We start from the raw sequence: 21,735 nt of genomic DNA, 5'->3' as shown, positions 1-21,735 counted from the left end.
CAGGAGGATTGTTCAAGAAACGGTCAAGGATCGCTCCAGAAATTCCCAGAACGTTTGTGTTTTGTTTTTAAATTTGACGAACGATGTCTCGACGAGCTTCCCTTCCGTTTGTGTACTTCCCGCCTCGTAAGCCTCGGGGAGAGTGGTGCGGAGCGGGAGGGCAGCCGCGAGACATCGTGAAATTTCGAGTAACGCCAAAGTTCTGGAGAGTTCCTGGAAGACCAGTATAAAGGGAGGGGTAATCGCGATCGAGTCTAGTACGTAAATAGAAGCGAGCGAGTAAACGTCAACAGTCTTTTTGTGAACTTATATTCTTTAAATACATTTAAATCTCTCTTTAAAATACACTCTTTCAGTCTTCCAACCCTTACAAACGAATAACGAGTAGCTTCGTTCGTGCAGACCGGCAAATTTTCATTTCGGGCAGACAATTTGAATTCGAGATTTCTCTATCGAACAAATTCCCCGAACAAGGATTTAGACATAAGGAAGGACAATGATAGGAACTACTGGAGTAACAGCGACGGTATAAATAAAGGGAAGCAAAAGACTAAGGAAATGGAGCTTTTGCAAGACCATGCGGGTAGGTCAACGTGGAAGTTTAGGGGTAGAACAGTTAGGAACGCAGCTACACAAACGGAAATTCAAGGGCAATCAACGCCGACGTGGAGCCAGGTGGTAAGAGGCGAATATGAGGGAAGAGAAGCGGAGGAAACACATTTGCAGATAAGGAATAAAGGAAAGGATAGGATGATTCAAACACAGAACGAAGGCGGAGAAAAGGAAAGGAAGACAGTTAGAATAAAAAAACATAGGAACCAAGCGGTTTTCATAAAGTGTAAGGAAGGGAAAGTACTAACAAAACTAGGAGAAATTAAGAAGTGTCTGGGGTCACCCAAGGACATAGAGATTAAAGGGATAAAAGAAACAAGATCTGGAGGAATATTGATGGAAGTAGAGGAAGGAAAGGGGTTTGAGGACTGGCTAAAACATGTAGAAGACAGAATAGGGGATAAAGGAATAGTAAGGAGGGTGGAGCCTAGAGAAGGGGTTAAAATAAGGGGGTTAGATCCTGAAGCAGAGAAAGTAGATATAAGAAGAGCCATATGAGGTGGTCAGGCTATACAAGGAAGTCGGCATGCATCAAACCGCGCTGTTAAAAATACCAATAAAGCTTGCAGATCTATTGATTAACAAAAAGCGGTTGAAGGTAGGTTGGTCGATAGGAAACGTGTCGAGATACTCTAAACTATTGATACGCTGTTGGAGATGTGGAGGTATAGGACATGGAACCACAGAATGCCGAAGGAGGTTAGATAAAAAGGAATTAAGGAAGATATCAGATCGGAACATAGGAAAGGAAGAAGAGGGAAAGGAGGGGACACGGAGAGAGGAGGCAAGTATACAGATAGAAATAAACACACTAGATGATATTACTGTAGAGATAGACAAGGCAAGAAGGGCACTCCAGTTGGTGGATGATAAGATACTGGAAAGTAGCAAGGAAGAGGATACTATAAATTGATTACATATCAGTAAGTAATAGTAACAATACCAAAAGTAGTTGTATATAAAATCTTTATTTAAATTAATTTTAATAGTTCTGTTTTATTTAGTTATGTATAATATTAATAAATATAATTGTGGTAACGTTGACATTAAATGTTTACAAATAAACCTGAACAATTCAAGGGTGGCGCTGGATATGATGGTACAGAAATGTAAGGAGGAAAATATTGATGTTTGCTTGGTTAGTGAACCACCAGTGCGTATCGATGGTCTTATAGGCTACTGGAGTAGTGATCGGAAAGCCTTAATTATCATTAATAATTTCGTATTAAAGATTAAAGGCGCCGGGGAGGGCGCTGGATACGTGATGGTGGATGTCAATGACATGCTCTTCATCGCCATGTATTTTTCACCGAATAAGAAGATAGATTCATTTTTAATCTTCTGGAATGAAATTATGTCTCAGCTGAGGAAAAGAGAAAATACGCAGTGTAATAAGGTCATATTAGCCGGTGACATTAATGCACATAACAGATTATGGGGATCCAAAAAAGCCTGTAAAAGGGGTAAATTGATTTTTGAGTGGCTTATAGAAGAACAGTTTGTCTGCCTGAATGACGGGATCATACCTACTTTCAGTTCTCACCTCGGTAATTCATATGTGGACGTTACCTTCGCCTTTCGTGCTGCTGCTTCTGATGTCAAAATGTGGGCTGTCGAAGAAAAGGAGAACATGAGTTACCATAATAACATTATGTTTACACTTACTTGTCCGAAAGCTGAGCACACAAAGCACAGTAGCTTGACCGGCTTCTCTCGAGGCAACGTGGGCCCTAAAAGGAATAAAATTATCTATTACTTTATAAACGCAGGTAGAGCTCTACTAGAGAATACTAGTGATATAGACTTGAATTCAGTTATGACAATGTTAGAAAAAGCGTGTAAGAAGTACTTAGGTAAGAGGAAAAAGAACACCGGTCAGAGGAGTGCCTACTGGTGGGACAGGGAGACCAAGGAACAATGGGCCCTCTGCAATAAGTTAAAACGAAAAATGAAACGGTTGAAGAAAGTCAGAGAAAGAAGATTCGAGGAATATAATACGGCAGTTACCGAATACAAGGACTGCAAGAAAAAACTGAAAAATATTATTAAAAGAAAGAAAAATGAAGCGTGGGATAAACTCCTAAGACTACTAAACGAGGACATCTGGGGACGTGCATATAGGATTGTACTGAATAAATGGAAGAAGAAAAATCCGCTAATTACTCTACAAGAAGGCAAGATCATCATTAAAGGCCTGTTCCCCAATGGAGATAGCATACCACAAGACGACCTGGAAGACAAAATATTGATAAGAAATAGGTAGTCAAAGGAACTTGCAGTCACTGAGCAGGAGATAGCTGTTGCTGTAAAAAGAATTAAAAGGGGTAAGGCCCCCGGCGTCGACTGTATTTTCGGCGAAATAGTAAGCATATTCGGTAAAGTTAATGCAAAGGTATTAACCATACTATTTTCTAGAATTATGCACGAAATGGCTTTTCCAACAGCATGGAAGCTATCGAGAGTGGCACTGATCCCCAAACCGGGACAAAAAGAGGGAGTAGAAAATAAGAAATTCAGACCAATATGCTTACTGAACGATATAGGGAAATTTTTTGAAAGGATCTTAGTTAATAGAATCGAGGACCACCTGGAGACCGGAGGGTTCTTGCATACTGGCCAATACGGTTTTAGAAAAGGCCGATCGACTGTTGATGCGCTGCTAAAGGTACAGACACTTGTAGATACTGAGGTTTCTAAAAGGAACAAGATCATCATGATAACCTTCGACATCGAGAATGCTTTTAATTCGGTTTCCTGGCAAGCCATAATTAAAGCCGCTTACAAACTGAGAGTGCCGGAGTACCTGATATGTATAATCAAAACATATTTACATCAGAGAACTGGAACTCTTACAACATCTGAAGGGGATTTTGTATTTGATATCAGTAGAGGCGTCCCCCAGGGTTCCGTTCTGGGCCCTCTACTGTGGGTAATAGTTTTTGACGGTATTCTTAAACACTGCTCAAGTAGAGGCTTACAAGTAGTCTGCTACGCTGACGATTTATTACTAATGACAGTCGGGAAAAATCTGGACAAGCTAGTTAAACTCTTAAATGAAGAAATCGTGGCTATTATTAAAAAAATTAAAAAATTAGGTCTGGAAATTGCCCCCGAAAAAACGGAAGCCATAATATATGGCGTGAACACCACTAGGCAGGACTTGCCTCCAATCAAGGTCAGTAATTGTATAATTGAACCTAAGAGTACACTTAAATATCTGGGTGTGGTTTTTGATAACAAAAGGAATTTCACGGCACACTTTACAAGAGTATTAGAGAGAACTGATAAATACTTTATGAGCTTGTCCAGGTTGATGCCGAACATTAAAGGCCCTCGACAGAAGAAAAGAACTTTGTATGCAGCCGTTGTTTTTTCAGTCGCCCTATACGCGGCACCAGTATGGATAAGAGCCCTGAAAAAGAAAAAAAATGAAAGGATCTTTAATCAGATTTATCGTAGGTGCTCACAGCTAGTTGCCAGCGCGTACCGATGCGCATCCGGCCCTGGGGCTGGAGTTATTTCGGGTCTCCCTCCACTGGACCTGCAAGCGGAGTGTAGAGCTAAAACCTACATGAAAATTAAAGAAAAAATAGAGATAGATAAGAACATAACAACCAGAGAAATTAATGAGATTAAGAAAGAGGAGAAGGATAAGATGTTCAGTTATTGGAAGCTGAGGTGGCACGATGGTACGGAGGTGGCGGCATGGACCAAGCTGATCATCCCTGACGTTGAGGTCTGGCTTAAAAGAAAACATGGTGAGGTAGATTATTATCTGACACAAGCACTTACAGGCCATGGAACCTTTAACCAGTTCCTAAATAAGATAGGTAGAAGGTCATCGGCAAAATGCAATTATTGCGAGTGCACGAGTGATACTCCGGCGCATACGTTATTTTTCTGCCAGTACTGGAATGAAATCAGGGAAGATCACAATTGTGTGTTTACGAGAACTGTGGAAGAAAGGATTAGTACTTTTAGGACTACATTATTGAAAGACAAAGACAACTGGGATTCTGTTAAAAGTATGGTTAAGAAAATTCTAGCTAAAAAGGAGGAGCACGATAGGAATCTCGGCTTCTAAGAATTGAATGCAATAGGACCTTCTTACCCTGTGATAATTGTGGATAATAATCTTCTTTTACCGTGATGACTTTTAAACCTGTAGTATATATGCAAGGTATTTGGTCAGTAGGTTTGTTTTGTTTTCTCTCTCTCTCTCTCTGAAGAATCGTAAGACTCCGGTATTTCTTCCAAAATCTGGAGTTTAATATTATAATTTTGAAAAATACAATTAACGTTTGGACAAACAATGAAACAATTACAATTACGAATAACCTATACGGCACATGGTTCAATTCCCACCTGGAGAAGCCGAAGAAAAACTGTCGTTCCACAGGTCGAGGGTTTATTCTAGGGTTCTAAAACCCCGCAAACGGTTTCACCAATTTCTGCTTTATAAATCTCTTAATTATTTTTAATAACACACTTATGCATTCTTCTGTTTACGCGCGTGTCCGAACACCGCGCTGTTCACACGGCTCGCCTATTTTCTGGAGTGGGGGTACACGACTCCCACTTCACATATATATACGTCTTCTTATTCTCGTCTTACCAATTTCCACTTTCTTAGCGTTCTTATTCTAAATGATCAACTTAACTTTTACTTACCTTTGATTATGATTATTTTATCTTTCTGGACACACTAACTACCACTTTTCCCATTTGGGTACACCTATACTGCCCCCCCCCCCCCCCCCCGGGTGTCATTATGCAATGCATGGCTTGACTCCAGGGTCGGAAACACCGCGGGCTTGCCCGAATATGCACTGAGGGTTGCGCTGCTTCATAACGTTTTGGTGTATATTGGAATATATAGTTAAATGGCATAAAATGGCGTAGTATATGGTATATGGTAGTGTTGTGATATGTGTATGTGTGTATGTGTATATATATTATCACATATGTTTCCCCTTATGATTGAAGACTGGTTTCCATGTGATGACGGCAGACACCTTGATGGTGGGTTGCCCCCCCAAGGTGTGAGTTTTGGACTGTCCGTGTGTGTTTGTCCCTAACCTTACTCCCCCGCCGTTCACCCATGTCAGGTGCAGAGAAAAAGCTGCTAAGGCGTAGTCCCGCACCTGGACCTGGGAACACCAACCTGGTGGTGAAGTATCGGCCAAAAAAAAAAAAAAGGTAGGTTAGGTTAGGTAGGTTAGGTTAGGTTAGGTTCGTTTTTTTACGGTTAGATTCGCCTAACGTATAAAAAAAGGGATGGAAATGATAAACTCGCTGAGATATGTGGAAAAATCACTTTTTGGACCGTTTCAGTTTTTGGCTTCTAGGGGGCAGAGGGGTAGGATGACCACCGTTGAAATCGTCAAGTCAAGGGCTTTTTTTTGATTTATAAATCAGTTAAATCGGAGGGTACCCCATTTTCTTGAACTTAACCGAATTGTGCATAATGAACGTAGTTATATAGAATAAATATATTTATAGAACATATTCTGTAAGTAAGTTCATATTTTAAATTTATTACAGTATAATATTTGCTATATTGATGAGTCAATTCAAAAAACTTTTGTCGGTATTACGTGCATAAAAAAATGTACGTAACCGAGGATTGATAAATTCGCAAAGTGCTACTCTCAACAGAAGCATGGACAACAACAGAATAATAACCATAAATATTATCAACTACGTAATAGAAATTGATCAATACTGTTTCAGGGATTGGTTTCTAGGCATGTTACATAGTTATTCTAAAAAATAGAACGGAATTTTCAGATGTTTAGAACTTGAATATTCACATCTTTTCTTCTGCTTTGTCAATATGCTCAATACAAACCGTTTCGATACGTCTATTCTGCAGATGCACAAAATTGTTCCTGATATTTCAGATCACGGATCAATAGATAATCCTATTGTGGTCGACACTGAATCGTATTACTTTTTCCACCAGCGTTATGTTCCCAGAAATCTCGCTCAATTTTATCCAGAAGGAAATCTTAAGGTCACGTTTTGCCTTTTCTCCCTTGACCCACGTTGAATGTCTACTTTTATTCTATTCCTACGTATCCAGGTTTCCAAATGATTTTCTGTGGAATGCTCTTAACCTCCAGAATCTTAAATCGCAACAATCCTTATGGCTGGAAAGTTTTATCTTTCCAGCGTTTCTGATTCAAAACATTTTCAAATTGTATAGAAAGCTCGCTGAAATAAGTAAAAATGATATATTTTAGAAATTTACCAAAAGTTTAATATTTCTATGTAATAAGTATGTAACTATAAAATATATTTTACGTTTTTAGAACGAATCATAACAAAATTCTCGCAAAGTAAATTAAGACCTATACTCCTATTTTCTACTGATCACTAGAAATTTATGTTAAAAATTTATTTATTTATCAGTCCGTTAAATCAATATAATTTCTTATTAACGAATTCTATTTGGCTTTTCCTGTGATATTGAATTTCAACCCTAATCATAATATTTCTTTCGCTTATTTATGGGCAGTCTATTATTTTCGCAAATTATGAATACAATGCAAACATTTATTTAGTCAATTTAAATTAAATCTTGTAATGAACGATCCGGATATATGTAGATTGTTACTAAATTACTTTTACCTTTGAATATTCTTTAACATAATGTACGTTCGATATACTATTGAAAATGAAATATTATTTAAATGCATTAGTGCTGTTCATTTGATACATCGGAATTTTACGACGTAGTATTTTCATAGCCCAATAAAATGACAATACGTATAAAGTTACATACTTCTAGGAATTTGTTTTAACGTCTTAAGATTTTACTCAAACACAAAATTGTCGAAGTTCGATCAATTCAATTGTTATAAAATATACTGCTTGTTAAAATTATAAGTTTACTTTTAGTTAGCTAACTGTTATTGCAAATACTATTACTTTTTTCTTCGGTTGTATCACGTAATAGTGCAAGAAAAATAATGTCACTACGTGGAATTTCGAAACATACAGGGTGTCCACGTCTAAGTGACTGCGCGATATTTCATGAATTATTAATAACACGAAAAAGTGTTTACATGGAAATTGCAAGATAAAAGGGACTCTATGTTTTGGCGTAAACAAAATTTTTTTAATATTATGGACGTAAAAGATATGATGGTGAAGTTTTGTTTTTTAAATGGAACTATATATTTTTTCTTCGATCAGGTGATTGTGCTTTTCAAGACGAATTCATTAACATTTAATGTATTTACTCGATTTTTATTAGTTTTCGAGATATAACGCTTGGAAATTTAATGATTTTTAGCAGAGACGTCACGATTTGAGTAGTAAGTCATAAAAACGGTCTTATTGTTGCAGCAAGTGCCGTATATTTGACTCTACCTGCCAAAACCGATAGCCGAAGGTCTACGGTCCCAACGGTAAGTCCAAAAAGCAAAAAACGTGGAAAGAATTGTCTATCATCCTCGATGCGGAAAAATCAGACCGCTATTGAAGAGTTTTCACGCGTATACTTACAGTTGTTTTTATCATCTTTAAAGCAAATGTACATATTTCGTAACTTTACCATTTATTTCAAGTGCAGACCATACACTTTTAAAATATATTGCCGTTTCGATAACAGCTACTTTCAACACGCTTTCAACCTTGCTGGAATTTTGCATGCGAATTTTATTTATCCTCAAAGACTCTGTTCTCAACGAGGAAGCAAAGAGAACTCGCTGTTCCTTAATACTGAAAGTATGTAGATTTATTCATTCCACTCCTATTCCTTTACCTAACGTAGCCGCCTCTACAGAGTCGTTATTTATGCAAAAGAAAAGAGTGAACAGCAAGAATATTGTAGCTAGTGCTTTAAAATTCGTAAACACCGTTTCTATTTTTACAGTTTGCTTACAGAAAATTGATAACTTTATGTATCGTTTTTCATAACGCAATTTCAATGAACGTTTTTAATTGAGATTTTATTAAACAGATTAAATAGAAACACTTATATACAAAACATCGTTATATCAATTAGAAAATGGAAATTGTTGCTATTCTGTGTTTGGAAGCCCGAATCTTCGTCCATTTTTTATATTTTAATTTTAGGTTGCTTTATACCTTATGTTTATACTTCTTTTATAGAAGATTTGTGTGTATTATTCATTTGATTTTGGAAAAGCCAAAACTATCAAGTGAATTTATTTCCACTTTTTTTTTACATTATGGGAATAAATGCAATTAGCACGTAATACTTTCGTTTCTATTGTAAATAAGACATAATTTTATTTCCGTTTTACGTTGTAAAAGAATGATTTTTCAGAACGAAAAGCAAAACTTTTCTCATAAGAAAAAGCAAACAAGAACAAAAAATCTTTATAGTGAATAATTCTAATTTCTAATACCTGTAAATAAAGATGTCGCGACTTATTAAGTTCAGAGGTCCTGAAAATGATAATTTGTCTCATGAAACATAAGAAAATCCATTGCGTCATGAAAACTAATGAAAATCTTCAAAAATTAAAAGAAGAACAGCAATCCAGTTTAGGACATTACGAATGTTTCGGTAAATAAAGATTATGCAATGATAAAATAAGTGGAAACATAAAATGTATGTGTTTCTGTTCATTTCATAGTTCAAAAACGTAGCACAAACTATTTATCAGATATAATACACTAAAAATAATACCAAAAATAAAACGCAGATATATTAACTGCAAAAAATGTAGATTCCTTGTTATTTACTGCATAGTAATTATAACAGTAGCTACTACAAATTGAGTTATTACTGTTCTGTATTGACAAACTTTAGTAAAAATGTTTCAGAATACGGTGAATTTATTTGTTAATTTCAACTTTCCATCTTACGTTTGATATGATAATATCAATTAAGTGAAATGGTTGCGTGGATAGAAAACGCGATTTCTATTTAAAACTAATTTATTAATATAATTATGTAGGAACGGAGTGCGGGACGGTAGAAAAATAAATTGTTAGGTGGAGTAAAACTAGTTACTATATTCTAATAACGCACAAAATTTTCAAAATCACAGTATCGCTGTTTCACTACGCTCGCAATCGCTCTTTTTCAAAAACTGACTCGCTTTGACTTTCACACCCTTGACAACGCTCGCAATCCACATTCGCTCTCTCTTTCGCTCGCCGATGTTTCCTTTGTTTGTTCGCATCCATACTTCGCATTCGTACTATCTCACTCGCACCGTCGCACACGCACTATCGCACCCGTACTACTTAACGGCACTCGTTCGAACGGCCGTAACGCGGTGTTTTTTCAAGACGCGCTCGAACATATGATCGTCCCCGGTTATTGCCCCCCTACAATTACTTATGCTATTCTTAATAAACTAAACTATATACAAAGGTACAAAAATTGCTGCAACGGAAATCGGTGTTTTCGGCGTGCAGACTGGACAACGACTAAAAGGGCACGACTGGCTGTCGTGGCGAGCACACGTGTTCGGGGGTCGCTCCGCGTCAAAATCCCGTTTTGGTGGGAAAAAATGGTAAAAGTGTGGTAAATAATGTTGTGAAGTGAGGGGAAACCGCGGAGGAAGTGAGCGGTGAAAATTTTGTGAAAATCGGAAGAGGAATAGTGAAGTTATAAATAAAAACGAAATTTCGGTAATGGCAACCTCCACGCGACGCGAGGGAAAGCATGGGGTGCAAACCCATGAGAAGTCGAGAGCGAGGAAAAGAGTGTTCTGGCAGACCGCGGAATAAAATAAATAAGTGCGCGACTTAAACATGATTATATTAATATATCGCGAGCGAAATTAGTGCAATTTAAGGGCAAAATATGCCCTCGAAGAAGGACTTGCGTGAATGTGCGATATGTCCAAGTTGTGAGAGAAAGTCGCAAAATTAAATAAATTAAATAATTTAAATGTCAGAAGGGAATTAGAGTGCGGGGGAAAGGCGAATGACGCATATTGAATGCACGCGGTAGTTAGCCTTTGAGTTTTTCTTTTTGTGATTTGACGATGAACAGATTGATCGAGTAAACTTGGATGTATCGAACGAACACGTGGGCATCTCCGCGCGAGGGAAAGCGCAGAGCGAAAAGGCCGGTTCGCAATATCCAACATGGCCGAGGAAGGGTCGCTGCAGGCGCATGGAGAGTGGCCCTAAAGGGCGCGCAGGGCGCACTTTTCAAATGGCAAGCGGAGAGGTTGAAGCAAGAAGACAGTGAAAAGGAGAAGAGGAAGAGGCGAGGCGACACGGAACGAAGTGAAGAAAGGAATTAATTAATGAAGTGCGCGAGATTAATAATAATAATATTAATTAATTAATTATTTAATAATTAGCTAATAAATTAAATTAATTAATTAATAAATAGTGAAGTGATTAATAGATTAATAAACAAATAATGAATAATAATAATTAACAACAGGCAATAAATACGGTGTAGTATTGGGAAAGTGTTATAGGAGTGCAGTGAAGTGCTGTGAAGAGGAGAGGAAGAAGCGAGAAGACAACGAGGGGGAGAAGAGGAAGAGCAGGAGTGGAAGGGGCGGAGAAACTTAGACACGACCGAACGAACGACTCAAACCTGCAAGGGGGGAAACCGGTGTCAGCCTGGTCATAGCACCATCAGGGGGCGATCCGGGAACCGAGTAGAATTGACAGGAGAAAGGGAGGAGAAATAATTAGAAAATTCAAGCTCAAAGAGAGTTTCGAATAGCGAAGCGGCTTAAGCTCCGATCCGGAAGGAAATGGAGTGTTGCTGGCAACTTCCGGCTGGCGCTTTTGCGGCGGCAACAAATGGAAGCAGCAACAAACGGCGGGCAACGCTACAAAAAACGATTCGAGGGTTCGGACAGACCTCTCAATCGAAAGGTGTTGGAGCAAAGAACTCAGATGTCAGCCTGGTCACAGCACCCGACCTCAGGACTCGGGAGGCTGGTGTCTCAAAGCCAGTCTCAGAGAAGCCGGGGGCCTAGAGAAAAATTCCTTACAGCAGGCAACGGAGTCAGGTGATGTCTTCGGAACCCGCGGATTGGACTGGGCTCCGACTCTTGTGCGGTGGTGGGTCTATGACTCCAACACCTGCCGATATGAGCGAAAGCTCGGGAGCGGCGGAGCGGCAAAGGCCATAAATGCTCACTTAGACAATAAACTGGTCACAGCACCATTAGGGGGCGAACTGGGAACCGAGTGAAAATACCTGGAGAAAGAGAGGAAAATTATGACCAAGAGCAATGGGCTCATGAAGCGTTGTGGAAGGAGACTGGGGCGTAATAGGAAATGCGGGGAAAATCGGTTAAACAGCGATAACGCAAAGGGTAAGAGGACAAGGGAGGGGGAAACAACGCGAAAATGCGATGAAAAGCGGCGCGCGGAAAATTCGAACTACGAAATGATCGCGGAACGGAGTGGTAGAGGCGAATGCGCAGCAAGAGAAATAAACCTTATAAATATTAAATTTTATTTAATTTATTTTATCTTATCTTATCGTACAGAAATTATAAATATAAATAGGACAACGCGAGCTAAAGCGCAATATAGGCAAGGAAGGGCAACAGCCGAGACGAAGTAAATCTTAGCAATAGGTAAAAAAACGGGGCGGGGGGATGGAAACTTCGCGAAATGTTCTTATCGGAAACTTACGCAATAACGAGTAGCCTAGGATATATAGATACGACAAGATGTAGTTAGAGGATAAGAAATTTCTTCTTGCTCAGGGAAGGGGGGGGGGGGGGGGCACCCAATTGCGCCTTCGCGGCCAATCCACCTGTCTTGGAAGGCTTCGTCTAAGTACGATCTGAATATCAGCGGCATAATGGGTAGGCGTACCATCATGCTGCTAGAACATATTCCTCCGAATCTCTAATGGAATTTCTTCCAAAAGAGTTGGAAGAACATGTTCCACAAAAATTGTATATGAAGGGCTGTCCAATCTGTTTGGCACAATGTACAGCCCAATAACAAAATTTCCCGCGTGGGCGAATCACAATCGGATTCTGTACGTCCCACATATGCGAATTATGGGCATTAAAGCACCCTTCTCTTATGAAGAGAGCTTCGTCTGTCCACAAAACGCATGAGAGGAACGACGGATTTCGCTCGATTTCCCCCAAAATCCACCTTGTAAACTCCACTCGGCGAGGAAAATCTTCTGGCTTGAAATCTTGCACCCGTACATATTTGTACGGGTGCATGTCGTTTCCCTGAAGAGAGCGGCGTTTCGTGGAGCGACTCATGGTCAAAGAAAAAACGGACATCTATTAATAAATGTTTTTATATTTTAATAAAATGTTTCAATATTTTTCACATTACTTACCCCAGTCGACGGCTGACGTCACGAATGCTTAGTGTTCCGTCGTCTTCAAACTGTTCCAGCACCTCGTCCGTTCGTACCATAGGAAGCCGATACGAACGTCCTGTATCAAATCATACAGGATGGAACGAGCCGATCGAATACAATCTATTCACTAAACCTGCGAAAACAGTTCGGAGTGAGAGGATTCGCACTACGATACTGTTCCGCGTAACGTTCGGCGGCAAGCACCGCGTCCCCGTTACATTGGCCGTACAAAAATATCATATTAAGGGCAGGACCTCGATTTTGTTTACCTCCGAACCGATCGAAGAAACAATGTCTATGAGCAGAGAAAACTGGAAATAAAGTAGACAACTCACGTTGCGTCTTCTATCGACTAGATCTAGAAATATATCTAAACTCTATTACCCACCTCTTCCTACTCCTATTACCCACCAACTTTTGGCAGAAAAAGGCATCAACCCGAAGGCATCGACCCGAAGGCATCGACCCGAAGGCATCGACCCGAAGGCATCGTTGCCGGATTGTTACGCTGTTGCCATATCTATCAATCTATTTTTAGACGTCAAGCAACTTGTAGGAATACGGGCTCGAGCCAATTTTCCTAATCCTAGCGAGCGCAACTCGAGCAAAGGGAGGGGATGATCAAAAATGCACTTGAGCCAAATGAAATATCCAATGCGGCAATCGATAGCATATAAAAGAAAAAGACATTTTATACCAAATTTCAACCACCTACCTCAACCATGGGGGCAGTAAAAAGGGAAAAACCAAATTTTGGTTTTTGGTCTATTTTTCCTATTTAATCTCGTATCAAAATTCTGAAAAAATTCTAAAACATTGAGATTCATATAGCGCATATTATAGAATTTTTTTAGATTTTTATATTGCAAACTGTAGTTGTAAAAAATGAAAAACCGCATTTATTAATTTTACGTCATATCTGGTTATATTCGGAAACGTAAAATGATGCTACAATAGCATTATTAGCGAAAGCGATAGGATTCTTGCCCCGTAATCGGTGGATGTTTTCTAGACGTGGGATCGAATCCCCCCGCTAGAGTAGTTTGGGGGAAAACATTTACTTTACATGTTATGTTTTTAATTTTTGTTTTTGTAATATTTTTAATATCAGTTGAGTTAGGTGATATGACCCACAATAGTTCCAGTATTATATTAAATAATACTATTGCATATACTATTATATATATAATTATATTATATTATTTTCTGTTATATAAATTCGGTGCAATGTGATTCCTCCATTTCGACTGTTAGAAAACAAATTTCCAAGAAATTGTATGGGTAAATGCATAGAGTTGGCGACTACGATTTTTGAGGTTTCGGGTTCGATTCCTGGTAACCGAGATCGCACTTCTTTTTCTCTCTGAGAAATAAGATCCGACGATACTGATGAAATTGAGATTTTATTTTGCTTTGGTATATACACTATATGGTATTAACTTTTATTTAGTCTAGCTGTAAGAATTTCGGTGCGTATGAAATGAGATATTGAGTTGCGTTTGCGAGAGGATGTTTAGATGATCGGTTCGAATGTCGCGTTGGGTGTTCGAGTTCGAGGAATGCCTGATAAGAATAATCCCGGGTGAGAATGCGTCAGCGTGCGTGGAGATGAATAATTGTTCGCGCGAGTCAGTTCATTACTGTTGCGGAAGCGAATGGTCGAAGATCATTTCTGTTAATACAGCCCGGAAAAGTTAAAAGTGGAAAATTGAATTGAATACGTGACGTGCGCAGTGGAATGCGCAGTGTCATACCTAGTCCAGAAAACTGTATGCAGTTACCGACAGTTTCGTGTTTTCCTCGACGTTGGAGGTAACTTGAGCGAAACCAGGAAAACTCACGAAAAATACTACAAGCGCTCCAAGTGGAAAATCGTGCAACTATAATTGTATGGCGGAACACCGTTGACAGGCGCAAGTGCACGAAATCGTATTTTACTTCTCATGTCTTCTAGAAGCGATGAATTGACAAAAAATGGACCAAGCCGACATCGTACCATAACAGTAATATCGGGCTGCTATCGCTTTCGGTGAACAAATGCCTAAATTTTACGTAAAACGGAAAATACGGCGCAACGTGTCTATTAGCAGCCATCTTGATTGTCTGTCTCACGTTGACGTCCGAAGAATTTTTCGTTTCATTCAAAATGTAATGTTTGTTGGCGTAAAATCGATAGCAGCCCGATATTGGGCATATCTACCGGTGCTAAAGCTATCCTCAGAAAGTGAATTTACGCAATTTTCGAGATGTGAGACGAAAAGTACGAAATCGGACCTCTCTCCCGAATTCGCCTATATGTACACGCGTCGCCACGTGTTAGTATACATGCTCAGTTACTGCGGGATCCTAGGCTTAAAGCATTCCACGTTCGTGCGCTCGAAAGACATTGCGAAAAACGTGTTCACTTTTCGGCAGATCTCGAAAAAATGATCGTTGGTATAACATAGCATTTGTAGGATGTTTCTGTAACGATCTTCAGTTCGGCGATATTCAATTGTGTAATATTTTTGCAGAAATGTTCGAATGTTCGAGAAATGTTACAGAAATGTTCGGTCAAAAACGCCATACAACGTAATTGGCCTCTTTTGGGGCCACTCATTTTTCAATCGGAGAAATGAATTGGTTCAATTAATAAAATTTTAAATAATCGGCCCCTTTCGGCGCCAAATAAGAACGGACCATAACAATCTGCTCCTTTCGGAGCCATACATCGGTGAATATCGTGTCCTCGATATTTAATTGTGTAGTATTTTTCCAGAAACGTTCGTTATAAAAATGACACGGCTCGCCGCCGCGTCAAGAACATTCAACCGTTTTAGAAAAATGCCTGCATATTCTGTTCAGCAGTTGTGTTTCGCGTTCCTCACGAGAATGGTCGCGAATAGTAGTGCCGCTTCACCGTTTGGGCAGAAGCGTGTCATAAAATCTTTTAAACATATTGGTGACGTTTCTCCGATTAATATGAGGCCAAACGCGATACAATTTGGATAATGTTTATCGTTTATTAAAAAATGGGTTGTTTCGATAGATTAATTCGTGAACCGTGAATGAATCCTCTCTTTGCAAACGCGAACCGCAGCGTGAAGGAAACAGCTGAAAAGATTTGCTGGAAAATGAATGAATGCTGAGTGACTGCTATCAGCTGTGGTAAATGGTGCCGATGTTACGGCAGGTCATGATCGACGGGACGACTCAGGACCCCCCCAACGCTTTCATTGAAGGATTATTTTCAAACAATGGGTGAGTCCTATTTTAATAAAGGGTATAGCCGGATAAGGTAGTCAAATGTGCCCTTGAGTCGAATTAGAAACCCAATTCGTCAGTCGGTAGCATATACAAAAAAAAAACATCTCACACCAAGTTTCAACCCCCTATCTCATCCGTGGGGGTAGTAAAAGGGAAAAAACGAAATTCCGGTTTTTGGCCCTTTTTGCCTATTTAATTTCGTACAAAAATTCTGAAAAAATTCTAAAATATTGAGGTCCAGATAGCGCATATTACAGAATTTTTTCAGATTTTTTGATCGCAAATTGTAGTCGTGAAAAATCAAAAACCGAAAAAAAAATCCGAAAAAATGCGATTTTTTAGTGAAGATGTCGGAGCACTACTTTTATATTAATGTGGTAGTTAGATATTAGTACTACTCTTATTCTCTAATTTTTTCAGATTTTTCGTTGAGGTGCGCCGTAGTTAAAAAAATCAAAAACGCAAGTAGCGCGCGCCTCTCAAGATTTTCCGAGAAAATTGTCTTATTCGTTCATAAAGGATTCGCGTTAACGAGTGTTGAAGTAACTGAATGGCTCAAGGCGTAACGTCAAAGACTGGTGATCGGTGGGTTGGTGGATCGAAACTCGTTTTAGTAGACATTAATTTTTTCTTCTTTCAATTTATACCTACTTTAATTTTAAGCATAGCATTTATAAAATCTGCACTAATAAACAGTTATTTTTATTTTTTAAATAGAAACTACATATTCTTTTATTTGTGGGAATTGAGGAATAGGTTGAGCATAAAAATATCACTAAATGTTGTATGCCCTGTATCAGTGTTTTTATGATAAATATCATCCTGGCTCATGTCATGGTAGCGAATAATTAATAAAGGGAATATGTAATGATATATATATCTGACATAATTAGTTATAAGACACAGTCCCGCGTGCGTCATAAATAAGATAGCATAAGTTTCACATTCCTTTACTCCTAGGTCCTCATACCCCTAGGTGCGCATATGATGTATTTGATTCCTCTGCATTTTCAGTCAGCTCATGGAGAGACAAAGACGAGGAGGTCTTGGTTCCCAATACGTAAGATCCTACGCACCCTATACCTACCCTGTCTAGTCCCTACTCCGCGACAAGTTATCCGCGAAGTTAAATATCAGTTATTACCTATTGATATACCTGTGAAGAAGATCACAGCGAAGGATCTACTACTTAAGGATCCGAGACGAGAAATCTGTGGCGACAGGGAAAGTTCCGGGTGGAAAGCGAGGTCTGGATTTTGTCAGAGACCTTTTGACCCGTCGAGTCAATAGAGTCATTAAGTTGTAAATAGTTTTGCGCTGGTTCGGCGGGTCTAAGAGATCCTCGACCTTTTCCACTCAGGACTCCCCAAAAAACGAGAGTTTTCTCTTCCTTGTGAAAATGTTTTTCGTGAGACATTCGAGTCCCGTCCATCAAAGTCATCGCATCGCGCCATTGTCAGTAATAAAGTATTTCGCCACACACATAGTATTATTCATTTCACGTACATCACCTCAAATCTATTGTAAAAGTTAAGGAGGAAGCTTCGGGTAAATACTGTGTCATACTTGTACACCCTGGGATCCCTGACATACGACGGGCGCACGTACCGCGTGGTCTAAAAGATTGTCAATTCAAGAGCGATTCCGGACCTTCATATTCATATCAGCAAAGGTACCATCCGAGACGTAACATTGGCAAACAGGAGAACTAATCAGGACAGTCACCCCATTTTTCCACTTTTCTCAGTTTTCCTTCTTCGAGACAAGTCCTGAAGGAAGTCTCTCAAAAAATCTTCCGTACAGTAAAGATCTCTCTTCAAAATTCATTCATACAGTAAAGAACGTTCGAAACAGTTCAGTTATACTTACAAACATTTTTACATTACACGGACTTTGCAATTTTAACAGTTTCACTTTTTTAACATTCACGAATCCGGTAACACATTACAACACAAACATTTTTGTTCTTTAGTTTAAGTGTTTTGTACATTAAATTGTTATTTAAAAGTTAACAGTATTATAATCCTTAACAACCAATCAACTCTATCGCCATAAAACGCCGTAGAGTCACGCGTTCGAAATTTTTTATGATTTTCGGTAATTTAAGATCGTACGCGTAACATTTTCTGGTTCTTCGTGCCGGATTATGTGAAATAGACTTTAAAAGCCTTTGCAAGTGAACAGTGCTCAAAGGTGTATAAAACATTTAAAACTCTTGTGCTTGTGGATGTGACAAGTTTTCATCGGAACACTATTCGTTTATTCATAACGAAGTATACATTCGACACGCCGCTATTACATTTACAACGACAACCAACTGCGTCAACAATAACAACAGCAGCCAGAGGGTTACAGAAGTGACATCACTCATCCTCGACTGACGGTGCATCCTGAAGAAGCTGCCACTGACGCCGATACAGCAGCGATCAGGGCCTTGACAGCACGGCAACTTCACCAAGGAGCACCTGTACAATGACGTCGCAGCGGACATCAACCACTGTGAAATGGACGCATCGCAAAGGTAGACTCGTTAGTTTGCCAATTCCTTTCGTACATTTCATCCACAATGCCAAAAAATCGCGACCTCGGCCTCTTGCGAACCCACTTAAACATTCTCAAAGACGTGTGGGATCGGTTCGACGAAATTCAACTAGAATTAGAGACTGCTGACGAATCGGAAGCCGCGCGTAGGTTCGAGATATATAATCAATACGTAGCAGCGATCTCAAGAGCTAACCGCCTGATAGAAGGAGAACATGTAACCGTTCCGTCGCGGCGCAATACGACGGATTCGACCGCGCCTTCTGTTTCGGCCCCTATGGCCATTAAATTGCCCGAAATGAGGTTGCCAACATTCGACAGGAAAATAGAAGAATGGGCCTCTTACTTTGACAGCTTCTCTTCTATGATAGATCAAAACACAGATGTAACATCCGTTCAGAAACTACAATATTTAAGATCGACATTAACGGGAAGGACCGCCGCGCCGCGTGCATCCAGTGTCTTAGCACTACAGATGCTAATTACATAGATGCAATAGAACTTTTGAAGGAGAAGTTCGATTGCAAGTGGCGAATTCTGTTAAAATATTGTGACGGAATTTTAACGCTTCCAAAATTGGCAAAAGACACCTCGACAGCATTAGGAGAACTAGTAGACACTGTCCGCCAAAACCTACGGTCTTTAAAAAATTTACAAGTAGACATAAGATTTTGGGATTGCATTTTGATATCCATAATACGTTCAAAAATAAGTGCTGACACCGCATGGCACTGGGAGGTTTCGTTAAAACATAAACAGATGCCATCGTATAATCATTTATTGGATTTTTTCGACAAAAGAACTAATTGCGCGGCAACGATACAATCAACATCAAGTCACAGTTCAAGTCAAAATCGCGTATCATTCACGAAACCTTCATACAACAAAAATACGACACATGCTCAGGCCTTCGTCACTACAAATAACGTTCGTACGCAAGATCAAAACACGAGAAGCAACAACGTTTCCGCGACTACAGTTACATCCGCGGCTTCTTCAGCTAATATAGTTCCGATAAAATGTCCACTGTGTCAGGGGGCACATGGAATCTGGAGATGCGAAAAATTCCATGCGTTATCAGTGAATTTAAGGTTAGATGCCGTGAAAAAAACATCCCTTTATCAAAATTGCTTACGACATGAGCGCATTCCCGATTTGTGCAAAAAGGGATCATGTCGTATTTGCCATCAGCCACAAAACAAGTTATTACATCAGCCGAAACAGGTACAACCCGGGAATAGCGCACCGGCTACAAAATCGGTGCCTCCGGACGAGCAAGTAGCGACGACAAGCAATTGACTCGCGTTACCCGAGACATTAATGGGAACAAATACGCACAACACATTCATAGTAAACACCATAATAATGAGTTACTCGTTACAGCTCAAATTTTCATTTTAGATAACAACGGACAACATATTCCCCGTCGCACACTCATAGACACGTGTGCGGCCACAAATTTCATTATAGTATTCTCTCCGTAAATGTTACTTTTGCCGGTCTCGAATGTAACATTTACGGTAGAGGTCCTACATTCCTTGTAGTGTGCCGAATGTAGAAAGAGACAGCGATACAAAAGACAAGGAGGGATAGAGTTTCGAGCGTTCGGCAAACATGAAAGACTCGTGCGTGTTCTGTCTTTTAAATTTAAAAACTAAAATTCTTTATTTATGGTTTTTCGTCAATGGAACTTTTACCATCGTATTTGTCTCGTTTTTCTGATTAAAATGACACCAAACACGATATGATTACGATCGTAATTACTTATGTAACAAGTCATAAAAGTTTGGGATGTAATATTTACGGTAGAGGTGTGAATTCCTATTAAAGGATTGCTATACAAGTAATTATGATTTTAATTATACCGTGTGTTAGGGATATATATAACAAAAACAAATAACGAAGGCAAGGAATTAATTAATTAATATTTATTGGCAAAACAAATTGAATAATTTACAATTCGTATACAAAAAAACATAATTGCAAATCAGTTTCGAATGTGATATTTAAGGCAACTCAAAGCGTATCTTTATTTATTAACAATAATCTATAGCGAAGTAACGATTTGTATCGAGGAGCGAACGAACGAACCGAGCGAAAGGACGGTCATCGAAAGAATGCTCGGAATAGATAAGCCGTAGCGGCCCGAGTCCCGCGCTATCACGTGGCCCTTCCCCCACTCCGGCCTATACAATTGCGAATACCTGGCGGCTTTGCTCTTAGGACCAGCCTGAACGTCTCGGAATTAAAATTACCCATGTAATTTTTCCGTCCGCGGACCCTCACCAGATGCAAAGCATCGTCCAAATCGGGGTCGATGGAGGCCTCAGGGATCCGTCGAAAAACGTCCCCCCTAGCCACGGTCTGAACGGCCCCAGGTTCGCAAAAGCGTCCCTGTGCACGCAAAGAGATCACCGTCCAGGTTGCCAATTAAACGCGAATTTACCAATATTCAACCTTTCTCTCAGGTTTTTCATTTGCTTCTTTACATGTCTTTTGAACTTAACAATACGCAAAAATGTGCATAAATGCATAATAAACTGAAATGGCTTTTCTTCTTATAACAAATAATTAAAACAACACAAACTATGAAAATAATGCCAACGATTAAACTAAATTTATGGTTTTTGCATTTCTACACTCAATACCGTGTTTGGTACCATTTTAATCAGAAAAACGAGACGAATACGATAATCGAAGCTTTATTGATGAAACCCTAAAAATAAAGAATTTTCATTTTTGAATTTAAAAGACAGAAGACGCACGAGTCTTTCATGTTAGCCGAACGCGTCAACCTTCTGCTTCTCTTTCTTTTCCATTCGCCGTCCTCTTTTATGTTAAAAACTTTAATGACTTGTTACACACGCAATTGTTAACGTAATTATATCATGTTTGGTGTCATTTTAATCAGGAAACCTAGACAAATACAACAGTAAAAGTTTCATGAAAAAATAGTAAGAAATAAGAAAGTTACAATCTTTTCCTTTACTTGCATTATTATGTGTCTCACCGATATTCGATCCTCGTCGTTTCGG

At 39.3% G+C, this 21,735-nt stretch overlaps 2 protein-coding genes across 2 annotated transcripts; both read left to right on the top strand.

The window, feature by feature from the left end:
* The first annotated feature begins 1,708 nt into the window (after positions 1 to 1,708).
* Positions 1,709 to 2,875, top strand: LOC143264086 (uncharacterized). Its single transcript, XM_076529579.1, has one exon. It carries the CDS (start codon positions 1,709 to 1,711, stop codon positions 2,873 to 2,875), a length of 1,167 nt encoding a protein of 388 aa, XP_076385694.1.
* A 16,102-nt stretch (positions 2,876 to 18,977) lies between these two features.
* Positions 18,978 to 19,999, top strand: LOC143264084 (uncharacterized). Its single transcript, XM_076529569.1, has 2 exons — positions 18,978 to 19,085; positions 19,136 to 19,999. Exons 1-2 carry the CDS (start codon positions 18,978 to 18,980, stop codon positions 19,997 to 19,999), a joined length of 972 nt encoding a protein of 323 aa, XP_076385684.1.
* Positions 20,000 to 21,735: the final 1,736 nt, after the last annotated feature.

The sequence above is a fragment of the Megachile rotundata genome, chromosome 3 (assembly GCF_050947335.1).
Source record: "Megachile rotundata isolate GNS110a chromosome 3, iyMegRotu1, whole genome shotgun sequence".
Classification (NCBI taxonomy): Eukaryota; Metazoa; Arthropoda; class Insecta; order Hymenoptera; family Megachilidae; genus Megachile; species Megachile rotundata.
Note: the sequence above shows the minus strand (reverse complement) of the source record. Positions and strands in the feature narration are given on the sequence as shown.

Excerpts from the sequence above, each read along its gene's own strand:
- LOC143264086 (XM_076529579.1), top strand. The coding sequence starts at position 1,709 with ATGGTACAGAAATGTAAGGAGGAAAATATTGATGTTTGCTTGGTTAGT.
- LOC143264084 (XM_076529569.1), top strand. The coding sequence starts at position 18,978 with ATGGCCATTAAATTGCCCGAAATGAGGTTGCCAACATTCGACAGGAAA. Across the intron at positions 19,086-19,135 it reads TGATAGATCAAAACACAGAT|GACCGCCGCGCCGCGTGCAT; the intron begins GTAACATCCGTT and ends ATTAACGGGAAG.